The sequence below is a fragment of the Esox lucius genome, chromosome 2 (assembly GCF_011004845.1).
Source record: "Esox lucius isolate fEsoLuc1 chromosome 2, fEsoLuc1.pri, whole genome shotgun sequence".
NCBI lineage: Eukaryota > Metazoa > Chordata > Actinopteri > Esociformes > Esocidae > Esox > Esox lucius.
The window spans coordinates 35,703,399-35,725,816 of record NC_047570.1 but is presented as its reverse complement, the minus strand read 5'-3'; the positions used below and the strand labels follow the sequence as shown (position 1 = coordinate 35,725,816).

Genomic DNA, 22,418 nt, shown 5'->3' with positions numbered 1-22,418 from the left:
TTTGTTCACTCAGTTTCCCTTTATTTATACTAGGGATTGGTTGAAAATCTGAAAGAATGTAGTGACAATCACAGAAAAGGGGAAATTCTGCAAACCTTGGCATGTGGGATGTTATAGAAACCTTGACATGTGGGATGTTATAGAAACCTTGGCATGTGGGATGTTATAGAAACCTTGATATGTGGGATGTTATAGAAACCTTGGCATGTGGGATGTTATAGAAACCTTGGCATGTGGGATGTTATAGAGACCTTGACATGTGGGATGTTATAAAAACCTTGGCATGTGGGATGTTATAGAAACCTTGGCATGTGGGATGTTATAGAAACCTTGACATGTGGGATGTTATAGAAACCTTGATATGTGGGATGTTATAGAAACCTTGACATGTGGGATGTTATAGAAACCTTGACATGTGGGATGTTATAGAGACCTTGGCATGTGGGATGTTATAGAAACCTTGGCATGTGGGATGTTATAGAGACCTTGACATGTGGGATGTTATAGAGACCTTGACATGTGGGATCTTATAGAAACCTTGACATGTGGGATGTTATAGAAACCTTGACATGTGGGATGTTAAAGAAACCTTGACATGTGGGATGTTATAGAGACCTTGACATGTGGGATCTTATAGAAACCTTGACATGTGGGATGTTAAAGAAACCTTGACATGTGGGATGTTATAGAGACCTTGGCATGTGGGATGTTATAGAAACCTTGATATGTGGGATGTTATAGAAACCTTGACATGTGGGATGTTAAAGAAACCTTGACATGTGGGATGTTATAGAGACCTTGGCATGTGGGATGTTATAGAAACCTTGACATGTGGGATGTTATAGAAACCTTGACATGTGGGATCTTATAGAAACCTTGACATGTGGGATGTTATAGAAACCTTGACATGTGGGATGTTAAAGAAACCTTGACATGTGGGATGTTATAGAGACCTTGGCATGTGGGATGTTATAGAAACCTTGACATGTGGGATGTTATAGAAACCTTGATATGTGGGAGGCTATAGAAACCCTGGTGTTCAGAAAATTGAAACCTGACATTCAAAAAGTTCTAGAAATCCTGACAATCAGAAAGTTCAAGGAAGCCTGGCATCCCAGGTCCAACAACACAAAGTAAGAAAAACACAGGATTTCATGGGGCAGCGTTACAAAACAATGTAACGAATGTGCCCGGTGTGTTGTTGGATTCTTTAGGGTTAACACTCAGAACGTGGCCACCAATGAGCCTGAACCTAGCTTGGATCCAGGAAGTTCTAGGAACAGGGCAAAAAATCTGGGTCAATTTAGACGCTAAATGAGGGGTCTCAAATGTGGGGTAATTATTCTAATGAGCTTACAGAGTGATCTCATTCACCAGTTCTCAAATGTGCACACTGTTCCCTATATAGTGTGCACTATTGTCTATGGCCCTGGTGAACTGCAGTGCACTATTTAAGATTTGAACTCTGATTTTGGATGTAGCCATTCTACTCATATTGCCCCCTCCTTACCGTTGTACAATGGTTTAAGTCTTAATTATTTAAATGAGCATAAGAATTAGCATTCCATGTGCCAAGTACTAATTGACAGATTATAAGTGGGTGATTGAGTTTGTGTATAAGGGTCAAAGATGAACACTTGGCATGTCAACAAACTGTCCATCTTTCCAGGACTGGAGGAGAACTGTTGCAGCCGTTCATTGACTGCTTGGATGAGAGACAATAAAGAGAAGTGATAAAAACAAACAAAAATCAACCTTCTTCAATACCATCAAAGAATGAAGTTGGGTGGGTGAACATTTTCCAGATTTTCTATATTTGTATACAAAATTCACAGTTTCAGTGATCCATAAAGACACCTAGACATAACTACTCTGATTTAAGAAGCATAAACAGTGGGTTGAAGAACAAAATGAAAGCAGATGCCCAATGATGAACTGTTCAAAGTAAAAAATAGACAGAAATAATAGTGAAACATCTTTGAATTCGGAACTCCACAGGGATTTGACTATTCTGTAACAGAACAGAGTATTGAACCTAACCCATGCGATAGCTAATGACAGACTTCTGACATATTAACCTGGCATTGTTATATTATGGGGCTAGTTTCTCTGAAAGTTCTCTACCTCAATAGGATCAAATTCATGAACATTTAATGAATAGACAAATGTAGTCTTTGACTTGAATGTGTACTCTATATTAATTATATTTGTTGGCATTACACTGAGGTAGATAACTTCATAGAAAATGGTGAGTGAAAGACAAAGAGAAAAAAAGAGCTTGAGGGAGAGTGATCATTACCCTTATCGTAATATGCTGATGTTTAGCGGAGAAAAACAGAGAGACAGATGCAAGATATGTAAAAAGACTAGAGAGATCATCAAAGTCCCCATCATACGCAATAAGGGTAATTTCCTCCAAATCTTCGGTTTTACAGAAATCCAGGCTAAACGATTATCAATTCCCTCCTTCCTCTTGCCTGCATGTAGGAATCTTTCAATCAGGGTTTCCGGAAAACCAAGACATTTTGGGAAGGTTTCCTTGGTGTGTGGAAGTGTTTGTTTGGTGAACGGGAACTCAGTAGTAGATCCCCTTTATATCACCCTATAAAAGTTGTCCCCGGGAACTTTGCCTAAAATGTTGGAACTGTTCATCCACCTCATTGGCCTTCAGGCCATGTCATCCTATCAAGGATGTGATCCGGGCACATTCTGGGCGTGCGTCTGCGTGCTACTCTGTCGCTTGTTTAAAACTAGCGGGCATGACGCTTTGAATGGCACCGTGCCTTTAAGGCTGATAGACCACCACAGCGGTCAGGGAGTGGTTGGAGGCCACAGGCCAGCCATCTTACACTGGGAAATGTGTCCCAGATGACAACCTATCCCCTGCATAGCCATTACGCTTAAGCCTTCTGGGTCCAGTCGAAAGCGATCCACTATGCAGGGGACGGTGTGCCTTTTGGGATACGCCTGTTTGTTCTGCGGTGGCGACGATAACTAAACTCGAGGCTTTTCCACTTGGTTTCTATGCCAGCCATGTCCCGTGTTTAAGGGCTGACATGGCATCCACTGTAATGGGAAGGAAAACAATCTAAACCGATGGCTCAGTGCGCCAGCCATGTTGTTGCCCGGCGAGTCCTGTGAGGAGTGAAAATACAGAATACATTTCGGTGCATTAATTGCACTGCAATTCAATGATCCCTTCAATAAAAACAACAGTATATAAAAACAGTATAAATGTATAACAGCTAATAACAAAAAAATTGAACAATTCTATGAGCATGTTTACAGGAGTGGTCCTATACCTTCTTATATAACTTATACAAAAAAAACCAAAAAAAAGAGTTGTTGCTTTGTTTATTTCTTCTCGGTTGTGTCAACATTGTTGTTGTTGTTGTTGTTGTTGTTGTTGTGGAGGAAGCTGCTGTTGAGCCCATTCTCCTTCCTCAGGGCGCGGGGGATGACCTTCTTCTGGACAAATATTCTCTGGAGGAACTTGTCTGAGACGCTCAGGGGGAGATAGCTGTAGATAAAGTACATGAGGCCCACTCCGGGCCCGGCGTAGTACCTGACCAGAGGATGCGGTGACAGCAGCGCCTCACTTATGGTGTTAATGACCGGAGACAGGTCCTCATTGGCCGTCTGCGCGTAGCGCTGGAACAGCTCCTGGGTCTCCTTGGTATATTCCTCCCCGTACTCCTCCAGGAGAGACGGGGACAGGTTGTGGATCATATTCTTGTACTGGCACTCCCAGTACTCCTGGTTACTGGACTGACCTAGGACCAGAAGATATGCAGATTAGTTAGTTAACCACTGAGTTTCTGTTCCGCTTTCTGCATAGTATCCCAGTACTTCTGGTACTACACGGCCCTCAATTCAGTGTGGTTGCGGTTGGTGGGTGTCCCTTTGGTTGATGCTTGGCAATGTGGGGGGATTGATTTCCTTCCTGTTGAGCCCTGTCCGGGGCCTCCCCCAGATAGGGCCACAGTGTCGCCGGACCCCCCCTGTCTCAGCCACCAGGTCTTACACTGCTGTATTATTGTGCCGGGGGAGTAGGGTCAATTCTCATTCTCCACTATTAATCCTTGTAATCCCTGTCTCCTGACCTGTTTAAAATTAAGAGGACATGAGGTCCTGGTCCACACTTCCTGAGTACCAGGCTTGAAAGACTTGTTGCTGTCCCTCTCCAAAGTCCTCCTGGTTGTGTTGCAGATCAAGACGATACCTGACGATTTCAGCTGCCACTCTGCTGGATGCCCCTCCCGTGTTGTCCCTGTCCTTGTCCATCTGGTCATGCTTCTGACCTGGACTAGGTTTAAATAGACTCTGGACTCAGCCCACATGCATTTATTAATTATTAAAATGTTTACTCTTGATATGTTCACCCGGCACAGCCAGAAGAGGACTGGTCACCCCTTTGAGCCTGGTTCCTCGCTAGGTTTCTTCCTACATTTTTGCCTTCTTAGGGTTTTTTTCCTAGCCATTGAAATTCTACTCCATTGTTGTTTGCTCTTGGGGCCGGGTGTTTCATAAACTGCTGATGTAAAAAGGGCTTTATAAATGGATTGATTGATCCTGGTTACTGGACTGACCTAGGAATTGTTAGGCTTGTGGAGGTACCAATTCCAAGTAATCTGCGACAGCACCAATTTCTTGGACGTTCCGAATGCTGGCATTTACTAAGATTTCAAATTTGACTTACACAGTAACTCACAAATGTTAATGTGATAATCTTGTTGTTGCAAGGATTTAAATGCCAAGTGAGTGTGTTCAATGTTTTAAAAGGCTGAAAATGCTGTTGTTTAATAAGATTTCAAATTGGCTTACACCCTTACTCACACAATTGTCTTGCATATCTGTTTTTCATAACATTCTAGAGGTTGCTACCATAAAGCTGGTTGGGTGCTCACAGCTAACAGAGGAGATGGTACAGTAGTCAAAAGTTTTTCAGACATGCAGCAACAGAAACATAGACAAACAAGTGATGGAAACAACATGTTGAAATCGAATTATTAACAACCCGTACGTGGTTTATCTTCAACATGTGGTGTGGTTCAAACATGCAGTGTTTTTTAAACATGTGGTGTGTTTTAAACATGCTGTGTGATATGTGATTCATTGTTTACATCCTGCATCTCCAAAGCTCTCAACTCCGTAATTATTATTTTTTCATTCTGCCAGGTTGATTTATTTGGGCTGGTTGGCCTGAAAACTCTGCCCAGGGATTAGAGTGTGAATGTCAGGATAAAGTGTTCCCTGCACAGTGTTTACAGTCATTGTCCCACAGCACCACACCCCCCTTTGAGACACACTATTAAGAAGGCTTTGGCTGAGTCTCCAATGGCACCCTACACCCCTATATAGTTCTCTACCGAGGCCCATATACAGGAGAACGTTGATATGATGGACACCATAAACACGACCAGTATCCCTGACCCCTCACCTCTGACAGCTACGTGTCTTGCATGAGGAGAGAAGTGTAATGGGTCGTGGCCCCTCCCGTGATTTAGCTACAAGCCAAAAAGCCCAGAACTGTTACTGTTGAACCTCACCTGTTTTGTATGAGGAGGGCAGTATCGTAGAGACCTTGACACCCCAGGGATCCAGTTCGTGGCGCAGGGTGCTCATGAACAAGTTGAGAGCCGCTTTTGAGGCTCCGTATGCTGCCAGACAAGGGAACGGCTGCTCACCTGCAGTGACACACAGAGAGACCACACCGTTATTATAACACAGACCACTCAGTCATTATAATACAGACCACAACGTCATTATAATACAGACTACACAGTCATTATAATACAGACCACAATGTCATTATAATACTGACCACGCAGTCATTATAATACTGACCACGCAGTCATTATAATACAGACCACACAGTCATTATAATACAGACCACACAGTCATTATAATACAGACCACACAGTCATTATAATACAGACCACACAGTCATTATAATACAGACCACACAGTCATTATAATACAGACCACACAGTCATTATAATACAGACCACACAGTCATTATAATACAGACCACACAGTCATTATAATACAGACCACACAGTCATTATAATACAGACCACACAGTCATTATAATACAGACCACACAGTCATTATACATATATAGCTCCTTAAAAAGACCATTTCCAAAAAAGTCAGAAAGGAAGGTTTGGAGTGAGGAACAGAAGGGTTAAAATTAAGAGACCACTGCAAATTGAACCCTTCTTTCCCACACTCAGTATACAAAGTACTACAGACAACGATGTTAAAACATGTTTGTACAGTAAGTCAGCCTGCCATAGTTTGCCAGAACTAAAAGAAGTTGGACTTTGTATCGGTGTTACCAGGCCTACAATAATTTGTCCAACAAGTTTGCTATGTCCCATAAATTTGTAATTGTAGCATTTATCTTATTTTATATAGCCTAATATTTTATATTCATATTTAAAACATTAGCAGATGTGTGAGAAGTGATATGAACAGGCTATTAATCCATATTATAATGTGTCCGTTCCAACAGAGGCTAAAGAGGTTATGTTTATGCAACACAGTGTCACGGCTGTCAGGCTGTAATCTCCTGGCAATCGGGGGAACCTGTCCAAGACCCCGGTGAACGTGTCTTAAATCACACCCTATTATTTATGAAGGGCACCACACTGCAGGACTCTGGTCGAAAGTAGTACACTAGAAAAGTGAACAGGGTGCAGTTTGGAATTCGCACCGAGCTGCTACAACTTCAGCACAGTTCTGCTCTGCTCCAGATAGCAAGGGACGAGAAAGGGCAAAGGGCTGTTAGGATGTTAGAATACGAAGACAAGGAGGTTGAGGAGGCGTCAGCCAGGAAGAACACAAGACAGCCTTGTTATTTGAGCGCTGAAGCGAATCAGCCCATTGGTTAGAAAGATCATGGTGGCAGATGAGCAGATGAGAGGAAAACGTGCCAAGTCAGGGCCCCTGACAAATGCCTGTTTGGTGTGTGTGTGTTAGTCTCTGTGTGTTTGTCTGTGTGTGTGTGTGTGTGTGTGTGTGTGTAGCTGTGCGTGTCTGTGTGTGTGTCTATGAGAGAGGATGAAGGAAGCAGGGCTACGAGGTGGGGTTAATTACAGATAAAGACTGTTTATGATTGTTTATGTGTGGTTTTGCCCGGGGCCACTCAGAAAGAAAGACCCCAGTGTTAACGGCTCACAGAGCACCAGTGATTAGTTACCTCTCAGTGATTAGTTACCTCTCAGTGATTAGTTACCTCTCAGTGATTAGTTACCTCTCAGTGATTAGTTACCTCTCATGATACATTGCTTATGTCTTTCTTTTTGCTTGTGAATCTCTTTGAAAATCTATGAGAAGCCCTGTGGAAGTTCTATAGATGTGTAATTTGTATTGTCATGAGGCACTGCATCCCAAATGGCACACTACTCCCTACACAGCATTGTGCACTAGGGCACCTCAGGGATCTAGTCAAAAGCAAAATAGTGTATAGGCATTAGGGTGGCATTTAGGATGTACACCGGGAGAATACTGATGTAGCACACACATGAGTCGTCAGATGCCTATCTACCAACTACACTGACAGCTAAAATACTATTAGCAACTGGCCTGTTCTCCATCTGTTATGAACCTAATATCTGTATCATGTCTGCCAAAGTGTGTCCCATCAGTACAGCGTATCTGTAATGCGCTGTACAGCTCAAAGTGTGTCCTCTTATATTCAGCAGATATTTAACATGCTGCGTGAAGCACATGGTAGAGGTGGGTGGGGGGGAAGTCACGGCTTTAATGCCAAACAGGCTGACATTTGGTGCGCTCAATTCATCTTCATGAGGTTTTGTCTACGGTAGACGTTGTACAACCAACTGCAATCTGCTCATGTGTCAGTGGACATTCCACTGTCGTTTGCTTCATACGAAAGTTAATATGAGAGCTCCCCTCTCCAAAACTAGTCTCTTGACAGTAATATACTGTATGTAGCTGTGACAAACAGAATGCTGTATAGCGTTGAGAATCAGGGGCCTCTGTTGGGATATTAGGTATTGGGACAGCTCTGATTGCTGGCGTCAAAGTGTTGGGTTGGGAAACGTTGAGGTCAAAAACCCACTGGCAGCGTCCCAAACGGTGGTGTGTTGCCTAAGGAGAGCACATGGGGAACTGTGTCCTGAAAAGGAGCCACAGAGGGGTCCTGCAGTATTGATGAATGTGCTGCTGTTCTCTAGGTCCTGGACTGGCACGTCCATCGTGACATCATGGAGACAGGTGGTGATTTGCTCATCTGAACGCTTCAAAATGACTATTAGAGTTTTGATTACAGCTGTTGACTGTACTGTAACACAGTATCAGAGAGATACAAAAGCTTGATGTTGTGCTCCAACAACTTGGGAAGTGTGGGTATGGATGAGGAGGTGTGAGTGTAGATGAGGAGGTGTGAGTGTGGATGTGGAGGTGTGAATGCGGATGTGGAGGTGTGAGTATGGATGTGGAGGTGTGAGTGCGGATGTGGAGGTGTGAGTGTGAATGTGGAGGTGTGAGTGTGGATGTGGAGGTGTGAGTGCGGATGTGGAGGTGTGAGTATGGATGTGGAGGTTTGAGTGTGGATGTGGAGGTGTGAGTGCGGATGTGGAGGTGTGAGTATGGATGTGGAGGTGTGAGTGTGGATGTGGAGGTGTGAGTGTGAATGTGGAGGTGTGAGAATGGATGTGGACGTGTGGGTGGGGATGAGGAGGTGTGAGTGTGAATGTGGAGGTGTGAGTGTGGATGTGTGAGTATGGATGTGGAGGTGTTAGTATGGATGTGGAGGTGTTAGTATGGATGTGGAGGTGTGGGTGGGGATGTGGAGGTGTGAGTATGGATGTGGAGGTGTGAGTATGAATGTGGAGGTGTGAGTATGAATGTGGAGGTGTGAGTATGGATGTGGATGTGTGGGTGGGGATGTGGAGGTGTGAGTATGGATGTGGAGGTGTGAGTATGGATGTGGAGGTGTGAGTGCGAATGTGGAGGTGTGAGTGTGAATGTGGAGGTGTGAGTGTGAATGTGGAGGTGTGAGAATGGATGTGGACGTGTGGGTGTGAATGTGGAGGTGTGAGTGCGGATGTGGAGGTGTGAGTATGGATGTGGAGGTGTGAGTGCGGATGTGGAGGTGTGAGTGTGAATGTGGAGGTGTGAGAATGGATGTGGACGTGTGGGTGGGGATGAGGAGGTGTGAGTGTGAATGTGGAGGTGTGAGTGTGGATGTGTGAGTATGGATGTGGAGGTGTTAGTATGGATGTGGAGGTGTTAGTATGGATGTGGAGGTGTGGGTGGGGATGTGGAGGTGTGAGTATGGATGTGGAGGTGTGAGTATGAATGTGGAGGTGTGAGTATGAATGTGGAGGTGTGAGTGTGAATGTGGAGGTGTGAGTGTGAATGTGGACGTGTGGGTGTGAATGTGGAGGTGTGAGTGCGGATGTGGAGGTGTGAGTGCGGATGTGGAGGTGTGAGTATGGATGTGGAGGTGTGAGTGCGGATGTGGAGGTGTGAGTGTGAATGTGGAGGTGTGAGAATGGATGTGGACGTGTGGGTGGGGATGAGGAGGTGTGAGTGTGAATGTGGAGGTGTGAGTGTGGATGTGTGAGTATGGATGTGGAGGTGTTAGTATGGATGTGGAGGTGTTAGTATGGATGTGGAGGTGTGGGTGGGGATGTGGAGGTGTGAGTATGGATGTGGAGGTGTGAGTATGGATGTGGAGGTGTGAGTATGAATGTGGAGGTGTGAGTATGGATGTGGATGTGTGGGTGGGGATGTGGAGGTGTGAGTATGGATGTGGAGGTGTGAGTATGGATGTGGAGGTGTGAGAGCGAATGTGGAGGTGTGAGTGTGAATGTGGAGGTGTGAGAATGGATGTGGACGTGTGGGTGTGAATGTGGAGGTGTGAGTGCGGATGTGGAGGTGTGAGTGCGGATGTGGAGGTGTGAGTGTGGATGTGGAGGTGTGAGTGCGGATGTGGAGGTGTGAGTGCGGATGTGGAGGTGTGAGTGTGGATGTGGAGGTGTGAGTGCGGATGTGGAGGTGTGAGTGCGGATGTGGAGGTGTGAGTGTGGATGTGGAGGTGTGAGTATGGATGTGGAGGTGTGGATGTGAAGTGCCTGATTGCGTCTGTATGCATTGTCTATATCCGTTTGTGTGTGTGTCAGTGTGTGTGTCAGTGTGTGTGTCAGTGTGTGTGTCAGTGTGTGTGTCAGTTACCTGCGGGGCTGGAGATGGTTACGATACGTCCCTTCGATTGACGCACCAGAGGCAGGAATGTCTTGGTGACATTCAACGTCCCAAAGAAGTTGACCTCCATACAACCACGGTAGTTAGACATCAAGGACAGCTCAGCATCCCCAAAGTTAACACACACACCTGCATTATTCACCAGGCCCCACAGACCTGGAGACAGAGAGGGAGAAGGAAGATGGAGAGGGGGGCAGAAGGGGGATACAGAGAGGGGGATGGAGGGACAGAGAGGAGAGTGATGGGAGGGGGTGGGGGAGAAAGAGAGATATCAGTGTCACATCCACATAAACATCCACAGAAAACCGTGTGCACATTCAATGATACAAATGTTCCACCTGCAGTAACAACCAACACATCTGGAGATCACAAACCCAATGGATGCACTTCTGTACAGTTCCCACTGAGTGGCACAGTTTCTCCCATGACCGAAAACCAACTGTTGCATAACGCTGAACCACAGTTGCAAACCCAGGCAGAACTCGCAGCTGGCTTTTCCAGCTATTGTTAAACAGTCAGGTAAACAGCCAGGTATACAGCCTGTGGAACAGCCAAGTAAACAGTCAGGTGAACACCCAGGTTGAGCCAGGTGTTTCAGGCATGTACACTCTGCACATTGTGCTTGTTACATAATGTGGCCATTTGGAATGCGGAAGGGCCAACTCAGCATTTAATAGCCAAAAAATCTAGAAAATACAGGTTGAAGGTTCTGGCATAGAGCGGGCCTGAATGAGATATAAATCTAAAGCTGTTAGTCATTTACGCGCCCCTTATTGGTTTAAAAGGCTAATGTTTTAACATCTTTTTGATAACATTATTCTACTGAAACTGTTTTCTGCAGTCCTAGCTTCCAGTGCAATATAACCAAGCCATTTGCAAATTATTAGACAACCTCCATATAAGAGTTAGTAAAGTTGTTTCTATTTTTTTTTGCAAGCTGGCAAATTAAAAATACCCACTAAGTGACAGGAGAGATTCCAGCATAAAGGTTACTGAATATTTCTTGTATAGTAGCCACCAAATTTGTGGTGGGTAAAAAAAATTGTCTATTTAATGTTATCCTCTTGTTCTCTGATAGAACTTGTGTTTTGGAATGTCAACACCAACACATAAGGTTTTGATGCTGACCTGCTGCTTGTATATGCAGCTAAACATCTTATGACTGAACTATTACAATACATAGTTCAATACTAGGTTTTAAGGACATTTGACATACAGTTAGGTCCAGAAATAATTGGACCCCGACACAAATTATGTTAAATATATTCAGGTTGCAGTTAAATAATGAACATGGGCTTAAAGTGCAGTCTCTCAGCTTTAATTTGAAGATATTCACATCCAAATTGGAGGAAGAGTTCTTTAATATGTAGCCCCCTCTTTTTCAAGGGACCAAAAGTAATTGGACAATTGACTCAAAGCTGCTTCATGGGCAGATGTGGGCTATTCCTTCATAATTTCTTCATCAAATAAGCATGTAAAAGTTCTGGAGTTGATTCCAGGTGTGGCAATCGCATTTGGGAGCTATTGCTGTGAACATGTGAAACAGGCCATCCTTGAAACAGGCCATCCTTAGGCTGCAAATAAATTTAAAAAATCCATCAGAGAGATAGCACAAACATTGGGAGTGGCCAAATCAACAGTTTGGTACATTCTGAGAAGAAGAAAAAATGCACTGGTGAGCTCTGGCACACAAAAAGGCCTGGAAATCAAGTGAAGGACACTCTCCAAGAGGTAGGTATAACATTATCCAAGTCTACCATAAACAGAAGCAGGGAAAAGCAAATACAGAGGGTTCACCACAAGGTGCAGACCATTCATTAGCCTCAAGAACAGAAAGGCCAGATTTTACCAAAAATCCCCTAAAAATGCCAGCCCAGTTCTGGAACAGCATTCTTTGGACAGATGAAACTAAGATCAACCTATACCAGAATGATGGGAAGTAAAAAGTATGGAGAAGGCTTGGAACAGCTCATGATCCGAAGCATTCCACATCATCTGTAAATCACGGTGGAGGCAGTGTGATGGCATGGGCATGCATGGCTTCCAATGGCACTGGGTCACTAGTGTTTATTGATGATGTGACAAAAGACAAAAGTAGCCAGATTAATTCTGAAGTGTATAGGGATATACTGTCTGCTCAGATTCAGCCAAATTCAGCAAAGTTGGACAGCGCTTCACTTTACAGATGGACAATGACCCAAAACACACTGCGAAAGCAACCCAGGAGTTTTTTTTAAAGCAAAGAAGTGGAAAATTCTGCAATGGCCAAATCAATCATCTGATCTCAAGCCGATCAAGGATGCATTTCACTTGCTGAAGACAAATTTAAGGCAGAAAGACCCACAACAACTGAAAGCAGTAGCAGTAAAGGCCTGGCAAAGCATTACAAAGGAGGAAACCCAGTGTTTGGTGAAGTTCATGTGATCCAGACTTCAAACAGTCATTGCCGGCAAATTATTCTAGACAAAGTATTAAAAATGATTTATGATTGTGTTAATTTGTCCGATTGCATTTGAGCTCCTGAAATAAGAGGACTGTGTATGAAAATGGTTGCAATTTCTTTTCAATTTAAAATCAATTGTGGTGGCGTACAGAGCCAAAATTGTTAAAATTGTGTCAGGGTCCAAATATGTCTGGACCTAACTGTATAGTTATTGTAATACTGTCGGAGCAGTATTGATTGTTTAGGTTATGAGACTGGCACCACGTCAAAGTTACTTTTTCTACTTTTGGAAGTAGAATAGCATACTTTTAAAATGTTTACTGTGCTCTAAATATTTAGAGGGGGGCGGGTGTTGCAATTGTTTTTTTAAATACAAAGGGCGGGCCAAGGGGAAATATTGTCCATATTTGGGAGAGGTACATTTGTTTTAATCAATATCTAGAAATTTAGCAGCCTGCTCCCCCAACACATCCGTCATACCCAGCTATATGTAAATCTGGGCAGGACAATACTGGCAAGACGAAACGAATGTGGATCAGATCAGATCAAAGGTCACGTCGGTACAACAAAGTTGTTGGTGGACATCTATAGTGACAAGGAATCACAAGGAGAGATGGTAATAAGAGACTTTGGACGGAAGCAGACTGTTTCTGCACATTAAATCTTGATTGGGGATCAAGAGTGGTGAATGCCAAATGGAAGGAAGGTTTCTCAAAGATGAATAAAGATCTTGGCTGTCGTGTCACAGCGATGTGGTTGGCCAAGCCCACAGCAACAGATCAAAGTGGAATGTCTTTATGCTGAATTACTGAGGGAGCATGACAAAGTCCTGGTGGGGGCAGTCTTAAATTGGTAGCTCAATTATCCCCCTACCAATTATAACCTACCCACTGTGAACTATTACAGTGACTGTGTTCCAAATTACCCTATTCCCTGTGAAGGACTCTGGTCAGACCAATGCAATATGAGGGAACAGCGTACCATTGGGGACAGGGGCAGTTTATTCTGCAGTGGTTTTTATTTACAGAACACCAGAGCCTCAAGTTTACAGAACTGCTTCAGATATCCTTCCTTTCCCCTTGGAAAAGTGAGGCCTGTAATTCCAAAGAGCCCCAAAGGAAAGAGAAATGAAGGAAAAACAAAAGAGAGAGTGAGTTTGGGGGGGGGGGGGAACGACTGAAATTTGAAGGAACGTTCTGTCCTGAAGTAAACGAGGAGTTGTTGGAAGAACTAAGATGGAAGGAGATAGGAGGTGAGGAGAGAGGAGAGAAGGAGAGAGGAGGGAAGAAGAGAGGAGGTGAGGAGAGAGGAGGTAAGGAGAGAGGAGGGAAGGAGAGAGGAGGGAAGGAGAGAGGAGAATTCTATGGCCATTCTCTCCTTCCCTCCTCTCTCCTGTCCTCTTCTCTCTGTTGTGTCTCTCCTTCCCTCTGTACTCCTTTTTCTGGCCCCTAATTCTTACTCCCTCTACCCCCAGTTCTGGACAGAAGGGGTCCCTATCCCCCTTTTGCTCTCTGACACAGATTCCAGCTTGTGAAAGCTGAATGAGGAGAGGAGGAGGAGGACACAGAATGTCCTCCAGTCTCTGCACTGTGCGTGCGCGCGCACGGATGTGTGTGTGTGTGTGTGTGTCTGTGCGTGCGTATGTGCACTCATACGTTCTAGATATTCACCCAAATGCTGGGCAGAGTTAGGGCAAGTTCAGAAGGTCAGATGCCAGTAATTAGAAGCCCTACTTAAAGATTGAAACTGTCTGTGTGTACGTGCCCTTAGTACAGTCATTTTATATTGAACCATCTGTTGGTCGTTACCTTTAAAAATGGCTTTTTAGGCTCAGGGTTAAGGTTAGGGTTTTACTTAGGGTTAGGGCTAAGGGATAAGGAACGCAGGATTTTGGTTTTACAGGCATCATGAGGATAGAAAAAACATACATTTGTGTGCATGTGTGTGTGTGTGTGTGTGTGGAGAGGAAGCCCAGGCAGGATTATACATCTCTAGCCAAAAAGACTCAACCTGAAATACTGGTGTGTTCCTTTGTTTGTTTTACCTGATTTTCAGGTCATAGTTTTCTAAATGCCATCTACACAAGAGTCGCCATCAAGTCTATTTTGTTTTTTGTATTTGGGTGCAAATAATCCAATCCCATAGGCATAAGATACATTTTGGAAAGACTGCTAGATTGAATCCCTGAGGAGGCAAGGTAGAAAATATATAGTTCTGTCCTTGAAAAAGACTGTTAACCCTAAGGGCATTTGTATGTCTGGGTTAGACTGTCTGCGAAATGAGTCAAACGTGAAGAGGACTCTGAGTCAGAGAGAAAGGACTTGATGTTTGTCTCACAGGTGCCTATAAGATGAAACTCAGCTTGTGCTTTCTGCTCTGTGAAATGTGTTTGTTTTCCATCCCCGTTCGCTTGTATCCTTGTCATTTTTGAAGACACTACCCATGTCAGGGCTGCAAACGTTCTGGTCTTGTTTTCCCAGCCCACACACCCCATGTGAAATATCTGCTTTCTGGCAGAGTTTGGAACTGTCGATCTGCTGTCAACTAGACAAAGTACATCTCAGCCAATGCAGCCCTGAGGGCTCTAAAATCTCTGGCCTTGACAGAAACATGGATTATTCCAGAAACTACTGCTACTCACCCTGTTCTCTTCATAGTGCAACAGGATCTGGTTGCCGTGGCGGCGGCAAAATAGAGATTCATGTTCTTCCCTCTCACCCACCTGTCAATTTATTATTTTTTAATTCCATTCATTTAATGTGACCTGCTTCACATCATATGCCTAAAAGCCCTTTTTTGCAGACAATAGGTCACCACTTGCATTGTTAGGTGACTTCAACCAAAATGTTAAATGTAAAAGCATCAAAATTGGACGACCATTAAGGATTTTGTAAGAAAAAAAGAAAAGAAAGCTTTCAAGTCCCAGCGACGCCAGGAAGTAATTGTTGAAGGAGTTGGGTTGTCTACCCAAACTGCTCCTGATGTCTCACTGTGACACATAAATACAAGCTTCGTATCATTCCAGTTGTAAAGAGGCGCCCCATGCAAGTGTACATATGCATGTCTGTGTTCTTGCATACGTGTGTGCACGTTTGTGAGTGGGCTATAAAACCAGCCCACTTATGTCTGGTTGACACACATGTCAATGTTTATATTTCACCGGAGGCAGTGTGAATATAGACAGAACGTACCTGACACTATCAACACTCTCCAACAAAATAAATGGTTTGTGAAGAACCACTCCCAAAGGATCCTTCTGAAAGTTATTTCACAATCCTTTGAAGGGGATCCTGACAGAACCCTACAACGGTTTCCTTTAAGGAAAGCTTCAGGATACCGTTTGATGGGCCGGGATCAGCAAACCCCAGGCATTTGTCAAACAACCTTTTGATTGTACGCAGCGGGTGTGATGTTTGCAGGCAGAGGAAAACGAAAGCCACTTGTCCCTAAGCCAAACCACAAGGATAGCCTGGTCCAGTGAAGAATTTTGAGCAGGCGTGATTGACCTTTTCCTCTAGCTCTCTGATCAGCTCTCTGCATCATTCTTGGAAACACACACACACACAAAGACACTCGTGCATGCACACACACACACACACACACACACACATGCCAGCACACAGCATACATCCAACCCTATCAGGATGCTTAGTTAAGTAGTCTCAGCAGTCCAGCTCGCTCTCATGTTGAATATGTGTGTGGTACTATGATAATACACTTCTCTGTTTTATGTGCACATGCACATTTTGACAGTCATTTCTGCTGCGAGGGGCAGTGGTACACACATGTAGCTTTAGATGGTGTAAAGCTTTGCCAGTGCATCGCGGTCGGGGATGGTGGATTGTCGTAAACGCCACAGACTCGGACCCCGATGCATGCGAGTTGGAATCATGAGAGACGACCCCTAACCCTAACACGAGAGAGTGCAATTTTAGTTTTTTTTATCCTTAGCCTGTAACCTCAGTGCTGACCTTAGCCACACTGGAAGCGTTACGTAACCTGTTTTTATTTGTGCCTAACAATACCTCTACCCTTAATCCTGTCCTGAACCATACAGTATCAGCACATTTTAATCCGTTAAGCGTTGTTTATAGAGCAGCTCTTCCCTCCACATATGTCTGCATGCTCCCCAAAAAGAACTAGCCGTGGGCCGGGACGCGTAACGGGCAGTGATTACATGTGTAGGTGCACCTTGTTCAGGAGACTGTGTTGTCCTCTCCCTGCTTCTGTCTCTGTCTACCTCTGTCAACCGTGGCTGGCTCTCCCATTTGTATTTGTCTGTGTCGGTCAATTTAATGAGAAATTATAGGGCTTGATTGTCAAATGAAACATTTGTTTGCATCGCCAAAGCAAGTAGAAAATCGAGAGATATATATTTTATAAGACATGTGAATTTAGACGGGAGGACTTATGCACAGCCCTGTACATGCAATGTCTTGTCATTAGGTTGTGCTCCTCCAGGGTAACTCATTGCCATCACGTGATTGTGTATATGATACTACCAACAGCATAAAATATCCTTCACTATAAATGCAATCCTCATGGCAATGAGCAAGGTATGCAGTATCGATCCCCCCCGACTGAGACCCAAAACCGAACAGATGGAGGCGGGGGCGGTGGGTGGGTGTGCGCCCACATGCTAGTACACCCACCAACATCTGGCTGAGTTCCCTGATGGTCATATAGACAGGTTTACAATCTGACATGTGATTGGAGCGATCCTGGATCAGCTGATGCGTTGCTGATCAATTACAAGGCAAAAAAAGAATAACAATGAAAAAAATCCCAAATATTGTTTGTGTATGTGTTCAGAGTGTGTGTTACTGGGACAGTTGTGTGTGTGTGTGTGTGTGTGTGTGTGTGTCTGTGTCAGTACCTGTATGCTTGATGTGTATCTGCCTACTCACCTCTGAGGCCCAGTTTGGCCTTGGTGTCCAGCAGGGCTTGTTGAACCTGCATCGGCTGGGTGATATCCACCTGTAGCAGGGTGAGACGAGAGGAGCAGGCTCTCCTGAGGTCGCGGGCCCCTTCGCCAGACAGGTCTAAGACTGTGGCAAACACCTCAAAGCCCTGGGCATCCAAACGCTGTGCCGCGGCCCTCCCAAACCCTGTGTCGCAACCTGGAGGACGGGGGAGAAAGGGGGCCACGTCAGTTAGAGTGCTGAGGCTTAGTGTCTGGGCCGAGGGAGGGAGGGAGGGAAAGAAAGGGAAAGAGAGGAGAGGGAGGGTCAGTTATTGTTGTGTGGCTTGCTGTGTTTTGGGACGGAGCTGGCCGGGCGAGAAGAAAAAAAAGAGAGAGGAAGAGAAGAGGCAGAAACAGGGAGATTATATCATTTTCAACAGTTTTGATACATTGTTGCTTGTTTGGTAATCTGCTTGTTTGATATTCTGCTTGTTTGATATTCTGCTTGTCTGACATTCTGCTTGTGTGGTAATCTGCTTGTTTGGTAATCTGGTTGTTTGGTAATCTGTTTATTTGGTAATCTGTTTATTTGGTAATCTGTTTATTTGGTAGTGGGTTGTAAGGAGAAGAACAATCCCAACAAATTGGATGCACCCTTGTTGCAAAGCATCACAATGTGAAAGAATTGTAAAACTGAATACATCCAATAAAACACCAATAATCTCAAGAAAAATGTATATTCACATTGTGTTTTCTCTGCTGTTTGGGGACAGTGGTGTATTAAGTCATTCGTAAAGATCTACTATAGGTTGACATTGAACTATAGACTTGTTTCCGACAAATAAAGGTCAGATTAATGTATCACGTGTCATTTACATAGAAGGACCTCAGATACCAGTGTGATGTCCCAAGATTGACCCTTGCTTGGTAGTATCAATAGTTCAATACTTAACGCTGTATAATTTCTCATCCACGAATACACCTGTGTTCTATGAATGAATTCCCAATAATGGCACCTGCAAAGTCCAAAGAAAACATAATGCAGTTACAATGCCCTCCCACCTCGGACGATGCTGACCAATTAGCATTGCCTCTGGGGCTTCCTAGCCAATGGTCTGTAGGCTGCAATGATGAGAGCAGGACACAGGTTGGATTCTACTCAGTGTCACTGTACCACCCACCGTTTGACTTTAACTGTTTAAATAGGCAATCAAATAATTTTAATGATGGGTTTTTACAACTTAGCAAACATGAACTACAGCGTGACAGCATGTGAGAATGCAGCGTAAGACATGAAGGAAATGGCATTGTAAATGCGGCTGACTTTACCACGCTCTCAAAACATGCATTTGACTAAAGGTTATATTTATTTAAGCTCTACATATTTTAGTGTGGCTGAGAGGTTATTTAAGGTCCACATACTTTAGTGGATTTTCAGGGGTATTTACTTAAGGTCAACATGCTGTAGTTGAGTATAGGTTACATTTATTTAAGGTCAACACACAGTAGTTAAAAATAAACACTATTTATTTAAGGTCAACATAAAGTACTGTAACTAAATACAGAGGATATTTATTTAAGGTAATCATACTGTAGTTGAGTATAGAGGATATTTATTTAAGGTAATCATACTGTAGTTGAGTATAGAGGATATTTATTTAAGGTAATCATCCTGTAGTTGAGTATGGGGCATATTTACAGAATATTTATGAAGAACAAGTTTCTTTGTATTTCCCTTGGGATTCGGCAGCACTGGACTTCCTCCATGGACATGGGTGAAACAGGCAGCCAGCCAGTCGACATAGCCCTGTTATCCCACTGAGACATAGCCCTGTTATCCCACTGAGACATAGCCCTGTTATCCCACTGAGACATAGCCCTGTTATCCCACTGAGACATAGCCCTGTTATCCCACTGAGACATAGCCCTGTTATCCCACTGAGACATAGCCCTGTTATCCCACTGAGACATAGCCCTGTTATCCCACTGAGACATAGCCCTGCTATCCCACTGAGACATAGCCCTGCTATCCCACTGAGACATAGCCCTGTTATCCCACTGAGACATAGCCCTGTTATCCCACTGAGACATAGCCCTGTTATCCCACTGAGACATAGCCCTGTTATCCCACTGAGACATAGCCCTGTTATCCCACTGAGACATAGCCCTGTTATCCCACTGAGACATAGCCCTGTTATCCCACTGAGACATAGCCCTGCTATCCCACTGAGACATAGCCCTGTTATCCCACTGAGACATAGCCCTGTTATCCCACTGAGACATAGCCCTGTTATCCCACTGAGAAGAGGGGGCGATCAGTTGCTAGAACACTGCGCTTGCCATGCCAACGTTGTGGGTTTGACTCCCACTGAGGACAAGTATGAGGGGAAGAAATATAAATGTTCTCTAAAGTAGTTGTAGGTGGGAGCATCTGTGACTTTCAGAACAGCCATGAACTAAATGGAACCATATTTACCCAAGTACAAATACCACTGAAACTTCCAATCAGTCAAAACTATGTCTGAAACACTTGCAGCCATTCATACAGTAACTAAGTCTGAAACATCTCCAAACAGTCATAACTAAGTCTGAAACATCTCCAAACAGTCATAACTATGTCTGAAACATCATCAAACAGTCATAACTTTGTCTGAAACATATCCCAACAGTCATAACTATGTGTGAAACATCACCAAACAGTCATAACTTTGTCTGAAACATATCCAAACAGTCATAACTATGTGTGAAACATCACCAAACAGTCATAACTTTGTCTGAAACATATCCAAACAGTCATAACTATGTGTGAAACATCACCAAACAGTCATAACTATGTCTGAAACATCACCAAACAGTCATAACTTTGTCTGAAACATATCCAAACAGTCAAAACTTCCATCCAACTCCAATCATAATTGTCAAGGAAGACCAAAGAAAGATTGAAAATACTGTCTAGCCGTGAATGTTTCCTTTAAGCAGTAACGCACCCCAGTCCAGTCATTTGACCTGTTCACCTCTGGTACTTCTGGTAGTCTTGTCCTCTCCTCTAATGTCCCAGCGATGATCTCTTGCTTACACATTTCATAGTAACTGCTTACAATCTACATCAAATCTACATTCAAACATAAGTGAAAAATTAAGAATAGATTAATGTAAAAAGGTATGTATGTACTTATTTGCTGCTCTGGTCATGATTGTGTGTTTTTGACATCACAGAGGAATGCTGTGCCGGTGCTGTTCTAGAGCCAAACCAAACCGTTTTCTTACCAGCAGTGTTGATCCAAGTACCATTCACATCCTCGGATAAAAAACAATATACATAGCAGATGCTCACATCTTAGTTGGATCACACATCTTTGTACTCTTTTGTACTGGCACCTTTTCCTATACACACACATCCACATCCATCTCACTCAGTGACCTCCTTAAAACCCTATAGATTCTGCTGTTTTCACCCAGCCCAAGAGGACACACACACACAATCAACTCAGTGCACATATGATTGCCGTAGCTCACATATACAACCTCCTCCATCTCCCGGTCTCCCTCTATGTTGGCAACACAACCTCCTCCATCTCCCTGTCTCCCTGCATGTTGGCTACACAACCTCCTCCATCTCCCGGTCTCCCTCTATGTTGGCTACACAACCTCCTCCATCTCCCTGTCTCCCTACATGTTGGCTACACAACCTCCTCCATCTCCCGGTCTCCCTGCATGTTGGCTGCAACTTCAACGAAAGGGAGAGGCTGTTTCTTATTACACTGCTCTTATAGCTGACCCTATCTCCTCCTACCACTGACACATGCGCACACACACACACACACACAAAGATGAACACAGTCACACACATGGAGATCTTCTGCAGCTGTCTGTCTCGGCTGTCCACAGAGCTTCTACACAGGGACCCAAAATGGGCCCCAAACTTCCCCGTACTATCTACAGGGCTCTTGTTGAAGAAGTGCACTACTGTATGTAGGGAGAAGGGCTCTGGTTGAAGCAGTCCATTATATAGGGAATATGATCTATTATAGTAGTGTACTGTATATAAGGACCAGGGTGTCCGTTGGAAGTCAGCCAGGGGCAAAGGGCCCCTCTTTTCAAGGACCCAGAGAAGTTTTCTGGGCATGAATACCTCTGGCCATAAAACCCAAGCTTCAATGGAGGCCTCAGCCGGAGCCAGCTGCAGCGGAACGGTGTCGGGTTGCATCCCAATCTCCAGGACATGTGAACAGGGCGTGCAGGGCATTATGGGATACGAGTGGTGCGACGGAGCTCTGGCTTCGTGACGGCAGGTTGGGTGCCTGGCGTTTGCGGGCGGGGGTTACACAACATGGAGAGGGTGGCCGTGATCCAGAAGGAAAAGGGACATCTCCGTGTCCTTAAAGAGGCGGTGGTCCAGCTGGCACTCCCAATGCATGGCACTGCTTTTGGTCATGGTTAGTGGGGGGGGGGGGGGGGGGGGTCATCAGCTCCCTGCAGCTCAATTCAACACCAAGTCGTCGAGGGAGACTGCAAGGACCCCCCTTTGCTCTGTAGTGACCAGATGTACTTGACTCTAAATGTCACCTGGAAGTTGACCTTCGCTTTCACCTTACGACGGCTCTAACATTAATTTACCATATCCATTACCCTAGCAAACTTTGGCATATCTACCAGAGTTGTGGTGAATAATGAGCTAATGACAGCTCAAATAAGTGTGACTGAACACAAGGACGACTGTTTTAATGTACAAAGGCAATTATTATATTGTAGAAGGACAAGTACTCGGATGACTCATCAATGCTGGATCAAACCATTCAACATGGCTTAAGCCATGCCCATCTGAAAATGCAC

The 22,418-nt window shown here is 44.3% G+C and overlaps 1 protein-coding gene across 3 annotated transcripts in view; it reads right to left on the bottom strand.

Annotated features, from left to right (window-relative positions):
* Positions 1-22,418, bottom strand: part of hsd11b2 (hydroxysteroid (11-beta) dehydrogenase 2) — a 32,148-nt gene continuing 9,730 nt past the window's right edge. Inside the window, exons 2-6 of one of the 3 annotated variants that reach the window (XR_004576828.1) lie at positions 17,590-17,802; positions 10,210-10,395; positions 5,550-5,687; positions 1,006-3,773; positions 1-849 (exon numbers count right to left, since the gene is read on the bottom strand). Coding sequence is in view for 1 of the 3 variants with exons in the window: in XM_029125401.2 (XP_028981234.2) it covers positions 3,355-3,773; positions 5,550-5,687; positions 10,210-10,395; positions 17,590-17,802 (956 nt within the window). In the remaining 2 variants the exon portion in view is untranslated. Of the gene's footprint in view, positions 3,774-5,549; positions 5,688-10,209; positions 10,396-17,589; positions 17,803-22,418 lie in introns of all 3 variants that reach the window. The other 2 variants (XR_003782927.2, XM_029125401.2) reach the window with 2 other exon arrangements.